Here is a 15000-nt window from a genome sequence, read left to right as displayed (position 1 = left end):
CTCGCGAATTCCTTGCATTGTTCAAATCTCTAGTAAGGCTGATGCATGCAGGGGATGAGATGAAAAGCTGTAAGCCTTCTCCCTGAAAGCTGGCTGCCTTGGATCAAACGTGTAGCGGATGCTACACGCCAAGGTATTGGTCCAGTGTGGGTAGATTGGTAAAGCACTGCGTACCTTGTCCTAAGGTTCGTAGGTTCGAGTCTCCTTCAGCCAGAGATCAGTGTTTGTGTATATTTCGCATGCTCTCGCGAATTCCTTGCATATATATATATATATATATATATATATATATATATATATATATATATATATATATATATATATATATATATATATATATATATATACATAATATATATATATATACATATATATATATATATATATATATATATATATATATATGTATATATATATATATTATGTATATATATATATATATATATATATAAACCTCCATTGCCTTGTTAAATCTAAATTTTTAATCTATTTTAAAAAATAATAACTTATGAATAATAGACTGAGCAGCAGTTTATAATTACCATTTGATTTCTTCTACCGTCTCCATCGTGAGAGTTACTTCTGTATTTGACTGAAGAAACCCACTCAGGTGAAATTTTTCGTCAAGATACCCAAGTGTTGCATATATGTTTTGACTAATCAGCTGGTCGGTATTGTATACTACTAATATCATGGTAAAGGATCAGTACACGGTAATGTTCTAAGTATGTGTGTGTGTGTGTGTGTGTGTACCTCTCTGGGTAGTTCTGTCACAGTTTGTCAGTCCGTCTGCTGATAATGTCGTTTTCTTGCTACAGAGCGTTCAAGGGAGGCATGAAGTGTGTTGATCGCTATACGTCAAGTTGCCTGAGTTGGGGCGAGAGACTGGAACTGGATCAGAATCTACGCGGAGCCAGGGGCTTCCTTGCCTTCCTCTGTGACGACCCTGTCTTCCAGAAAGGTAGGCCTTGTCTCCCAGAAATGTAGGGTCTTCCTTGTCTTCCAGAAAAGTAGGGCCTTCCTTGTCTTCCAGAAAAGTAGGGTCTTCCTTGTCTTCCAGAAATGTAGGGTCTTCCTTGTCTTCCAGAAACTAGGGCCTTCCTTGTCTTCCAGAAAAGTAGGGTCTTCCTTGTCTTCCAGAAATGTAGGGTCTTCCTTGTCTTCCAGAAACTAGGGCCTTCCTTGTCTTCCAGAAAAGTAGGGTCTTCCTTGTCTTCCAGAAAAGTAGGGCCTTCCTTGTCTTCCAGAAAAGTAGGGCCTTCCTTGTCTTCCAGAAAAGTAGGGCCTTCCTTGTCTTCTAGAAAGGCAGGGTCTTCCTTGTCTTTAAGAAAGGAAGGACCTTCCTTGTCTTCCTCTGTGACGACCCTGTCTTCCAGAAAAGTAACATAATAGCCCAACACAGTTTTTATAATGTATTGAAAAGATGAATTACCCGGAGATTTCCCCTAAACTCACAGAAAAAAAACATTGGCTTACAGATATGGATTTTCTTAGACTGGTTAGGCAAATTAAGCTAATTTATATTTGATTAGCTTATCGGACTAGTCAACTTGCTACAAATTAGTGGAACCTTGCCCGACTTATCTTACATCACTTTAAATTTGTTGGAGGTTGCTTAGCAACAGTGAAGTGGCGTTTGTTTCCTGATGGTCAGGATGATTCTAGCGAAATTATTGCAGCAATGAATTTGCACTGTTTATAAAAGCAAGCATTTTTCATATACTCTATATATTTTTTTCTAGTTCCGTGAGAGAGGCCATCCTCAGAGATGTGAATACAAAAGCAATAGCAACTCCAGCTTTCCCGAAACGTAATATTTGAAGATGAATTCATAGTGGAATATTTGGCGGCATCCTCATCACCCTACTGAAGTCTCACATCTCAGACTAACATACTTCATTATTTGATGTAGGAGACTCATCCTGGTTGACGGAATACTGCAAGGACACTGCTAGTCTTTGTTCCCACTAATATTCATCTAAACTAGAGTAGCATCATGCTACTAATGTGCCTAGTTTTGCTAAAATGATAAACTGGGAGAGTAGAAATTAGACGACGGTGCGGGTTTACCAAAGGTTTTAGATCAGAGGGAGAAAGAGATGCTGCTGAAGTGGAATGGTTATCCTAGGAAAGGTTGGAAGGAGGGGGGAGGGGAGAAGAGTTTGAATTCTAGAGGCTTGGGCATCCAGCAGGCTTGTGTGAGGGCGTCAGACAGGTGTGAGTAAAGATTAGTGGTATTTAAAGCTTGATGTGAAAACTGACACCTTGCAGGAATTGACATCTGGCAAGAATTGAAACTAAAGCTAAATTTGACACCAAACACGAGAAATTCTTAAATGTGTTTATGTGTGTTTATGTGTGTGCTAGTGTGTGTGTATGTGTGTGTGTGTGTGTGTGTGTGTGTGTGTGTGTGTGTGTGTGTGTGTGTGTGTGTGTGTGTGTGTGTGTCTGTGACACATAATTTATATTAGTGAATGGATTCATCACGAGGCCTGAAGACGGAAAGGAGAACACTTGTACTCAGAAGGACGGATGGGAATATTGCAATTCAGAAAGTCATTAAACTCAGATATTTGTGCACTTCGGGCAAGACAGCTATTTAATGAGTGATGGTTAATGTGTCCTCTTTTTTTGAGTCATCGGCAGTTTTAAAACAAATACTCACCCCATCACAACCACCCAGTATTCCTTTCTCACCCCATCACAACCACCCAGTATTCCTTACTCACCCCATCACAACCACCCAGTATTCCTTACTCACCCCATCACAACCACCCAGTATTCCTTACTCACCCCATCACAACCACCCAGTATTCCTTACTCACCCCATCACAACCACCCAGTATTCCATACTCACCCCATCACAACCACCCAGTATTCCATACTCACCCCATCACAACCACCCAGTATTCCTTACTCACCCCATCACAACCACCACCCTGACCACTCACCCACTTATGGGATATATACACTGAGAGGTGTATTTCTCTCAGCGTATATGCTGAGAATTTAATTCCAACTTTAGGGATGAAAGTATTTATGTCTGTTGGTCAAAAAGATTACGTGCAGCCTTAATGACCTTAGTGTAGTCGATAGGCTTTAAACCTCATTAACCAACCAATCTCACCCACCACCCCAAGACGAGGGCCACCAGCAGCAACAACAGCCTGGTTGACTAGGCAAACACTAGGCGAGGCCGGGCTCCTGGAGTTGAAAAACTCTAGGAACTCATCAAAGGCATACCAGAGGCGGTAGTGTGGGACTCCGAGAGTTTTTCGACTACTGGAGCCCGGCCTCGCCTGGTGTTTGCCTAGTCAACCAGGCTGTTGTTGATGCTGGTGGCCCTCGTCTTGCGAAACTAACCAGACCACTTTCTCCCAGAGTACTTGTCCCACGGTCCGTGTCTTCGAGATGTGAGTGATGACTGGGAACGTTGTCTCTCACAGTTCAAGGGTCTGGTTCGTCTTCAGCATAAACACGCCAACATCTCCCAGACCGCCAGAGACCACAACATCTGCTGGTAGGTCCCTCATATGAACTGAACATTACTAATACTTTAATTATTGCAGTCAACAGACGATGGATGGGCGAAACATCGTCAGATAAGACCCTATGTAACTGTATTTTTGAGAAATAGTATGGTGATACCGACAAGATGTGGAAAAAGGACACTTATTTACAGTTCAGGACATATATTAAAGAAACGTTTCTCTTAGATCTGAAGCACCCACTCATGGTGAAACGTGTTCTATTAATTCATTTAACTGCACCTAAGAGTCTTTCTCCACAACTGTATTCCTCTTTCTTCAACGCCGACAGATAAGTTCGGAGGATGACATCACTGACCTTTAGAAGGATTTAGTTATACTGATGAAGGTGTTACATGATGAAAGTTTTACATGTTGAGGGTGTTACATGCTGACACATCTAAGCTGGAAAGTTTCTCTTTCGTTGTGCCAATGCTTCAGATTTTTTTCTAATCGTAAATGTGTTTAAGACAGGAGGCTCGATCCTCTGACATCCCATACGAGAGTATAATGTCATGACCCGACTATATCATCGGGTGATGCTGTTTCTTCGGATGCTGTTGAGGAGGTCCTCAGATTATCTGAGGTTTTGAATAGATGGTCCGGAAAACCGACAGGTTGATAAATAAGATACATGTGCAACACTTGGGTATCTTTATTCTGGAAACGTTTCGCCAGCCTGTGAGTAATCAGTCCCTCAGAAATGTCGATAAAAGTGCAGCATATTCGCGGAGATTTTCTGGACTGATGGTGTCCGAGAATTTGGCTAGATGTATAGCTAGAATTCTTTATCTAGGCATCAGCAGGATTTCAGGTTTGGTAGACGCAAGGAGGCTATATATTCTTGCCGGTCTGTGGCTGTTGGAAACACAGTAGATGAAGGTCAGTGTGGAAAGAGGCCAAGTCCTAAATTCTGGAGAATAAGAGGAACCCAAAGACGTATACACTAAATAATATAAAACTTTACCATACGTAAGGTGAGGACTTAGGAGTTATGGTAAACAGAACTCTGAACCTAAGAGAGCAATGCCTAAGCATGCGTTATATAACTTACAGACTGTTTCCATTTACGTCAGAAACATAAGTAATAGGATTCCTAACATTACTGAACAGCTCTATACATCATTACGAAAGTCACAGTTTGATTATGTGTCGCAGCTCTGGTCTTCCTACTGCAGGATGAACATAAATACATTGAAAAATATACATGAAAGTGTGACAAAAGTTATCCATTGAATAATTTTTTACATGAGGATAGTTTGAAAGCCCTAAACTTGCTTTATCTTGAAAGACCTGGTATGAGGGGAGTTACCAGTGAGGGGAGATACCAGTGAGAGGAGATACCAGTGAGGGGAGATACCAGTGAGGGGAGATACCAGTGAGGGGAGATACCAGTGAGGGGAGATACCAGTGAGGGGAGATACCAGTGAGGGGAGATACCAGTGAGGGGAGATACCAGTGAGGGGAGATGCCAGTGAGGGGAGATGCCAGTGAGGGGAAATACCAGTGAGGGGAGATGCCAGTGAGGGGAGATACCAGTGACGGAAGATACCAGTGAGGGGAGATACCAGTTAGGGGAGATACCAGTGAGGGAAGATACCAGTGAGGGGAGATACCAGTGAGGGAAGATACCAGTGAGGGAAGATACCAGTGAGGGAAGATACCAGTGAGGGGAGATACCAGTGAGGGGAGATACCAGTGAGGGGAGATACCAGTGAGGGGAGATACCAGTGAGGGGAGATACCAGTGAGGGAAGATACCAGTGAGGGGAGATACCAGTGAGGGGAGATACCAGTGAGGGGAGATACCAGTGAGGGAAGATACCAGTGAGGGAAGATACCAGTGAGGGGAGATACCAGTGAGGGAAGATACCAGTGAGGGGAGATACCAGTGAGGGGAGATACCAGTGAGGGGAGATACCAGTGAGGGGACATGCCAGTGAGGGGAGATGCCAGTGAGGGGAGATACCAGTGAGGGGAAATGCCAGTGAGGGAAGATACCAGTGAGGGGAGATACCAGTGAGGGGAGATACCAGTGAGGGGAGATACCAGTAAGGGGAGATACCAATGAGGGGAGATACCAGTGAGGGGAGATACCAGTGAGGGGAGATACCAGTAAGGGGAGATACCAGTGAGGGGAGATGCCAGTGAGGGGAGATACCAGTGAGGGGAGATACCAGTGAGGGGAGATACCAGTAAGGGGAGATACCAGTGAGGGGAGATACCAGTTAGGGGAGATACCAGTGAGGGGAGATACCAGTAAGGGGAGATACCAGTGAGGGGAGATGCCAGTGAGGGGAGATACCAGTGAGGGGAGATACCAGAGTGGTGAGGTTATCTAACCAAGAAAGAACGCGAAATGATGGATTCAAATGGGGTAAATTCTTATTTATTAATGAAACTGGAAAGTATTGGTTGCGAGCCAGAGCTGTACACGAGTTGAACAATCTGTCAAGTAGAATGATCGAAGCTAGCACCTTGGGTAGCTTCAGTAACAGGTTAGATTAATATGTGAGCGGTTGAGTTAGACGTGCAACTGTGAGATATCTTCATCAGTCGAATTCAAGAGTGACAGGCGTTGTAGACAGCAGCAGCAGCAGTTGAAAGGTTAAGATGAGGTGATTAGTCCGTCAGTCTTGTAGAAGTAATTTTGAGGTGGTCAGTCCATCGGCCTTGAGAAGTGTTCAGCTCCAAAGTCCCTCGGCCTTTATAAAAGGCCGAGGGACTGACCACCTCAGAACTGCTTCTACAAGGCTGACGGACTGATCACAACACTTTTACCTGCAGAGCACATGAAACGTTTCGACAATAAAGATATCCAACCGCTACACGTTTTGCTCATTTATTCGTCGATATTATATACGATTATTATTACTGAAAGGGAAAATGGCTGGATTGAGAGGGACCTACCTAGAATGGGCCAGTAAGCCTCCTGCAGTGCTGCTCTCTTCTCTCCCTCTTATATTCTTATCACATAATAATGACCCAAGACGGGGTGAAACGTCGAGATTGTAGGTTAAGAAAAGCAAGAATTTCCTTGTATTTACTCATTAATATACAAGTTTGTGTGAAAATATAAAGTTACCAATCGTTCACGTGTTCTTGTGTCCCATGGCACTTGTGTTGTGGCCCTTGGCACTTGTCCTGTGGCCCTTGGCACTTATCCTCTCTGAATCATTAATCCTTGGCAAGCATTTTTATTCAAGGTATGCCATGCAACATGGTCTGACAGATACATCCTTGGTGGCCTAACTATCTTCATTACTAAGAGTTCCTTTCTCTCTCTCCTCAGCATCCTTGGAGGGCGGAGGCTGTTACATTGGCCCTGTTTGCTGTGTGTGTGTGTGTGTGTTCATTTGTAGTTACAGGAGTCGAATCATATATCCAGGACCCTCCTCTTCGCTTGTTGCTACTAGATTCACTCTCTTCCTTCTCTAAGAGCTTTATCGTACCTCATCTTAAAGCTATGTGTGAATCCTACCCCCACTGCTTCACTCTCAAGATTGTTCCACTTTCTGACAACTCTAATGCTGAAGAAATACTTTCCAACATCCCTATGGCTCATCTGAATTGTTAACTTCCACTTATGTCCCCTGGTTCCTGGGTCCCATATCTGAAACATTCTGGCCTTGTCCACCTTGTGAATTCCTCTCGGTATTTTATACGTCGTTATCATGTCCCACTTATCCCTCGTGTCCTTCAGTGTCGTCAGCAGCAGCAGACAGAGAATGTCAGTCTTGCATTAATAATACGTCTTTCTTACCCGTGAGACAGCTATCTCCAAAATTTTTGATAATATTGCTTCTCATTATTGTTGGATGTATTAAGTTACCACTCTAGTTCTGAGAGAAACTTCCTTCTCTCTCTCTCTCTCTCTCTCTCTCTCTCTCTCTCTCTCTCTCTCTCTCTCTCTCTCTCTCGCTCTCTCTCTCTCTCTCTCTCTCTTCTCTCTCTCTCTCTCTCTCGCTCTCTCTCTCTCTCTCTCTCTCTCTCTCTCTCTCTCTCTCTCTCTCTCTCTCTCTCTCTCTCTCTCTCTCTTTCTCTCTCTCTTTCACTTTTTTCTCTCGTTTCCTTTTCTTCCGTCCACCCTCAATCGTTCCCACCCTCCATCGTTCCCACCCACCATCGTTCCCACCCTCCATCGTTCCCACCCTCCAATCGTTCCCACCTCCCATCCCGTTCCATCCATCTCCCACCCTCCATCACCCTCCCACCTCCACCCTCCCACTCCACCCTCCATCCCACCCTCCCACCCTCCATTCCCACCCTCCATCCATTCCCACCCTCCCATCATTCCCACCCTCCATCATTCCCACCCTCCATCACTCCCACCCTCCATCCATTCCCACCCTCCATCACCCTCCCACCTCCTCCATCATTCCCACCCTCCATCACCCCTCCCACCCTCCATCATTCCCACCCTCCATCATTCCCACACCCTCCATCATTCCTCCCACCTCCATCATTCCCACCCTCCATCACTCCCACCCTCCATCAATCCCACCCTCCATCACCCTCCCACCCTCCATCATTCCCTTACCCTCCATCACCCACCCTCCATCATTCCCACCCTCCATCACCCTCCCACCCTCCATCATTCCCACCCTCCATCACTCCCACCCTCCATCATTCCCACCCTCCATCATTCCCTACACTCCATCATTCCCACCCTCCATCACTCCCACCCTCCATCACTCCCTCCCTCCATCATTCCCACCCTCCATCACTCCCCACCCTCCATCACTCCCACCCTCCATCATTCCCACACTCCATCATTCCCACCCTCCATCAATCCCACCCTCCATCATTCCCACACTCCATCATTCCCACCCTCCATCATTCCCACCCTCCATCATTCCCCACCCTCCATCACTCCCACACTCCATCACTCCCACCCTCCATCATTCCCACACTCCATCATTCCCTCCCTCCATCACTCCCACCCTCCATCATTCCCACACTCCATCACTCCCACCCTCCATCACTCCCACACTCCATCACTCCCACCCTCCATCATTCCCACCCTCCATCACTCCCACCCTCCATCTTTCCCACCCTCCATCACTCCCACCCTCCATCACTCCCTCTCTCCATCTCGAAGACCAAAAAAATCATTATGAAGGTATATTGTTGCATCGTTGGAGTAATATTGCAGGAGAAAGCAAGAGAAAATAATTATCTCTAAATTCCTTCCTCTCTTCTCCTCTCTTTCTTTCCCCTCTCTCGCCTCTCTCTCTCCCCCTCCCTGTCTCCCCCTTCCCTCTCTCCCCCTCCCTCTCTCCCCCTCCCTCTCCCCCTTCCCTGTCTTCCCCCTCCCTCTCTCCCCCTCCCTCTCTTCCCACTCGCCCCTCTTTAAATAACCTGACATATTCATTACAGCAGTTACTGTAGGATTTATCATCCAGACATCACTTACATTTTTCAAAGAACTTTCCCAGTGAATAATATTTTTATTATTAATAATAATATTATTACTATTATTATTATTATTATTATTATTATTATTATTATTATTATTATTATTATTATTATTATTTTTATTATTATTATTATTATTATTATTATAGCATACTGTACCGTGAGTACCATGTAACACTGTACCTTGAGTACCATGTAGCACTGTACCTTGAGTACCATGTAACACTGTACCTTGAGTACCATGTAACACTGTACCTTGAGTACCATGTAACACTGTACCTTGAGTACCATGTAACACTGTACCTTGAGTACCATGTAGCACTGTACCTTGAGTACCATGTAACACTGCACCTTGAGTACCATGTAACACTGTACCTTGAGTACCATGTAACACTGTACCTTGAGTACCATGTAGCACTGTACCTTGAGTACCATGTAGCACTGTACCTTGAGTACCATGTAGCACTGTACCTTGAGTACCATGTAACACTGTACCTTGAGTACCATGTAACACTGTACCTTGAGTACCATGTAACACTGTACCTTGAGTACCATGTAACACTGTACCTTGAGTACCATGTAGCACTGTACCTTGAGTACCATGTAACACTGTACCTTGAGTACCATGTAACACTGTACCTTGAGTACCATGTAACACTGTACCTTGAGTACCATGTAGCACTGTACCTTGAGTACCATGTAGCACTGTACCTTGAGTACCATGTAGCACTGTACCTTGAGTACCATGTAACACTGTACCTTGAGTACCATGTAACACTGTACCTTGAGTACCATGTAACACTGTACCTTGAGTACCATGTAACACTGTACCTTGAGTACCATGTAGCACTGTACCTTGAGTACCATGTAACACTGTACCTTGAGTACCATGTAACACTGTACCTTGAGTACCATGTAACACTGTACCTTGAGTACCATGTAACACTGTACCTTGAGTACCATGTAACACTGTACCTTGAGTACCATGTAACACTGTACCTTGAGAACCATGTAGCACTGTACCTTGAGTACCATGTAACACTGTACCTTGAGTACCATGTAACACTGTACCTTGAGTACCATGTAACACTGTACCTTGAGTACCATGTAGCACTGTACCTTGAGTACCATGTAGCACTGTACCTTGAGTACCATGTAGCACTGTACCTTGAGTACCATGTAACACTGTACCTTGAGTACCATGTAACACTGTACCTTGAGTACCATGTAACACTGTACCTTGAGTACCATGTAACACTGTACCTTGAGTACCATGTAGCACTGTACCTTGAGTACCATGTAACACTGTACCTTGAGTACCATGTAACACTGTACCTTGAGTACCATGTAACACTGTACCTTGAGTACCATGTAGCACTGTACCTTGAGTACCATGTAGCACTGTACCTTGAGTACCATGTAGCACTGTACCTTGAGTACCATGTAACACTGTACCTTGAGTACCATGTAACACTGTACCTTGAGTACCATGTAACACTGTACCTTGAGTACCATGTAACACTGTACCTTGAGTACCATGTAGCACTGTACCTTGAGTACCATGTAACACTGTACCTTGAGTACCATGTAACACTGTACCTTGAGTACCATGTAACACTGTACCTTGAGTACCATGTAACACTGTACCTTGAGTACCATGTAACACTGTACCTTGAGTACCATGTAACACTGTACCTTGAGTACCATGTAACACTGTACCTTGAGTACCATGTAGCACTGTACCTTGAGTACCATGTAACACTGTACCTTGAGTACCATGTAACACTGTACCTTGAGTACCTTGTAACACTGTACCTTGAGTACCATGTAACACTGTACCTTGAGTACCATGTAGCACTGTACCTTGAGTACCATGTAACACTGTACCTTGAGTACCGTGTAACACTGTACCTTGAGTACCATGTAACACTGTGCCTTGAGTACCATGTAACACTGTACCTTGAGTACCATGTAACACTGTACCTTGAGTACCATGTAACACTGTACCTTGAGTACCATGTAACACTGTACCTTGAGTACCATGTAACACTGTACCTTGAGTACCGTGTAACACTGTACCTTGAGTACCATGTAACACTGTACCTTGGGTACCATGTAACACTGTACCTTGAGTACTATGTAACACTGTACCTTTAGTACCATGTAACAATGTACCTTGAGTACCATGTAACACTGTACCTTGAGTACCATGTAGCACTGTACCTTGAGTACCACGTAACACTGTACCTTGAGTACCATGTAACACTGTACCTTGAGTACCATGTAACACTGTACCTTGAGTACCATGTAACACTGTACCTTGAGTACTATGTAACACTGTACCTTGAGTACCATGTAACACTGTACCTTGAGTACCATGTAACACTGTACCTTGAGTACCATGTAACACTGTACCTTGAGTACCATGTAACACTGTACCTTGAGTACCACGTAACACTGTACCTTGAGTACCATGTAACACTGTACCTTGAGTACCATGTAACACTGTACCTTGAGTACCATGTAACACTGTACCTTGAGTACCATGTAACACTGTACCTTGAGTACCATGTAACACTGTATCTTGAGTACCGTGTAACATTGTACCTTGAGTACCATGTAACACTGTACCTTGAGTACCATGTGACACTGTACCTTGAGTACCATATAACACTGTACCTTGAGTACCATGTAACACTGTACCTTGAGTACCATGTAACACTGTACCTTGCGTACCATGTAACACTGTACCTTGAATACCTTGTAACACTGTACCTTGAGTACCATGTAACACTGTACCTTGAGTACCATGTAACACTGTACCTTGAGTACCGTGTAACACTGTACATTGATTACCATGTAGCACTGTACCTTGAGTACCATGTAACACTGTACCTTGAGTACCATGTAACACTGTACATTGAGTACCATGTAACACTGTACCTTGAGTACCATGTAACACTGTACCTTGAGTACCATATAACACTGTACCTTGAGTACCATGTAACACTGTACCTTGAGTTCCATGTAACACTGTACCTTGAGTACCATGTAACATTGTACCTTGAGTACCATGTAACACTGTATCTTGAGTACCATGTAACACTGTACCTTGAGTACCATGTAACACTGTACCTTGAGTACCATATAACACTGTACCTTGAGTACCATGTAACACTGTACCTTGAGTACCATGTAACACTGTACCTTGAGTACCATGTAACACTGTACCTTGAGTACCATGTAACACTGTACCTTGAGTACCATGTAACACTGTACCTTGAGTACCATGTAACACTGTACCTTGAGTACCATGTAACACTGTACCTTGAGTTCCATGTAACACTGTACCTTGAGTACCATGTAACACTGTACCTTGAGTACCATGTAACACTGTACCTTGAGTACCATGTAACACTGTACCTTGAGTACCATGTAACACTGTACCTTGAGTACCATGTAACACTGTACCTTGAGTGCCATGTAACACTGTACCTTGAGTGCCATATAACACTGTACCTTGAGTACCATGTAACACTGTACCTTGAGTACCATGTAACACTGTACCTTGAGTACCATGTAACACTGTACCTTGAGTACCATGTAACACTGTACCTTGAGTACCGTGTAACACTGTACCTTGAGTACCATGTAACACTGTACCTTGAGTACCATGTAACACTGTACCTTGAGTACCATGTAACACTGTACCTTGAGTACCATGTAACACTGTACCTTGAGTACCATGTAACACTGTACCTTGAGTACCATGTAACACTGTACCTTGAGTACCATGTAACACTGAACCTTGAGTACCATGTAACACTGTACCTTGAGTACCGTGTAACAATGTATCTTGAGTACCATGTAACACTGTACCTTGAGTACCATGTAACACTGTACCTTGAGTACCATGTAACACTGTACCTTGAGTACCATGTAACATTGTACCTTGAGTACCATGTAACACTGTACCTTGAGTACCGTGTAACACTGTACCTTGAGTACCATGTAACACTGTACCTTGAGTACCATGTAACACTGTACCTTGAGTACCATGTAACACTGTACCTTGAGTACCATGTAACACTGTACCTTGAGTACCATGTATCACTGTACCTTGAGTACCATATAACACTGTACCTTGAGTACCATGTAGCACTGTACCTTGAGTACCATGTAACACTGTACCTTGAGTACCATGTAACACTGTACCTTGAGTACCATGTAACACTGTACCTTGAGTACCATATAACACTGTACCTTGAGTACCATGTAACACTGTACCTTGAGTACCATGTAACACTGTACCTTGAGTACCATGTAACACTGTACCTTGAGTACCATGTAACACTACCTTGAGTACCATATAACACTGTACCTTGAGTACCATGTAGCACTGTACCTTGAGTACCATGTATCACTGTACCTTGAGTACCATATAACACTGTACCTTGAGTACCATGTAACACTGTACCTTGAGTACCATATAACACTGTACCTTGAGTACCATGTAACACTGTACCTTGAGTACCATATAACACTGTACCTTGAGTACCATGAAACACTGTACCTTGAGTACCATGTAACACTGTACCTTGAGTACCATGTATCACTGTACCTTGAGTACCATATAACACTGTACCTTGAGTACCATGTAACACTGTACCTTGAGTACCATGTAACACTGTACCTTGAGTACCATGTAACACTGTACCTTGAGTACCATGTAACACTGTACCTTGAGTACCTTGTAACACTGTACCTTGAGTACCATGTAACACTGTACCTTGAGTACCATGTAACACTGTACCTTGAGTACCGTGTAACACTGTACCTTGAGTACCGTGTAACACTGTACCTTGAGTACCATGTAACACTGTACCTTGAGTACCATGTAACACTGTACCTTGAGTACCATGTAACACTGTACCTTGAGTACCATGTAACACTGTACCTTGAGTACCATGTAACACTGTACCTTGAGTACCATGTAACACTGTACCTTGAGTACCATGTAACACTGTACCTTGAGTGCCATGTAACACTGTACCTTGAGTACCATGTAACACTGTACCTTGAGTACCGTGTAACACTGTACCTTGAGTACCATGTAACACTGTAACTTGAGTACCATGTAACACTGTACCTTGAGTACCATGTAACACTGTACCTTGAGTACCATGTAACACTGTACCTTGAGTACCATGTAGCACTGTACCTTGAGTACCATGTATCACTGTACCTTGAGTACCGTGTAACACTGTACCTTGAGTACCATGTAACACTGTACCTTGAGTACCATGTAACACTGTACCTTGAGTACCATGTAACACTGTACCTTGAGTACCATGTAACACTGTACCTTGAGTACCATGTAACACTGTACCTTGAGTACCATGTAACACTGTACCTTGAGTACCATGTAGCACTGTACCTTGAGTACCATGTAACACTGTACCTTGAGTACCTTGTAACACTGTACCTTGAGTACCATGTATCACTGTACCTTGAGTACCATGTAACACTGTACCTTGAGTACCATGTAACACTGTACCTTGAGTACCATGTAACACTGTACCTTGAGTACCATGTAACACTGTACCTTGAGTACCATGTAACACTGTACCTTGAGTACCATGTAACACTGTACCTTGAGTACCATGTAACACTGTACCTTGAGTACCATGTAACACTGTACCTTGAGTACCGTGTAACACTGTACCTTGAGTACCATGTAACACTGTACCTTGAGTACCATGTAACACTGTACCTTGAGTACCATGTAACACTGTACCTTGAGTACCATGTAGCACTGTACCTTGAGTACCATGTAACACTGTACCTTGAGTACCATGTAACACTGTACCTTGAGTACCATGTAACACTGTACCTTGAGTACCATGTAACACTGTACCTTGAGTACCATGTAACACTGTACCTTGTGTACCATGTAGCACTGTACCTTGAGTACCATGTAACACTGTACCTTGAGTACCATGTAACACTGTACCTTGAGTACCATGTAACACTGTACCTTGAGTACCATGTAACAC

At 43.7% G+C, this 15000-nt stretch overlaps 1 protein-coding gene across 1 annotated transcript in view; it reads left to right on the top strand.

Annotated features, from left to right (window-relative positions):
- LOC128701177 (uncharacterized) overlaps nucleotides 1–15000 on the top strand; it is an 18400-nt gene that overhangs the window by 625 nt on the left and 2775 nt on the right. The window contains exons 2-3 of the mRNA XM_070100480.1: nucleotides 819–961; nucleotides 3382–3520. Of these exons, the coding sequence (XP_069956581.1) occupies nucleotides 819–961; nucleotides 3382–3520 (282 nt within the window). The remainder of the gene's footprint in view (nucleotides 1–818; nucleotides 962–3381; nucleotides 3521–15000) is intronic.

This window comes from Cherax quadricarinatus, chromosome 73 (assembly GCF_038502225.1).
Source record: "Cherax quadricarinatus isolate ZL_2023a chromosome 73, ASM3850222v1, whole genome shotgun sequence".
Taxonomy (NCBI): Eukaryota; Metazoa; Arthropoda; class Malacostraca; order Decapoda; family Parastacidae; genus Cherax; species Cherax quadricarinatus.
The sequence above is the reverse complement of the archived record's forward strand: the minus strand, read 5'-3'. Positions and strand labels throughout refer to the sequence as shown.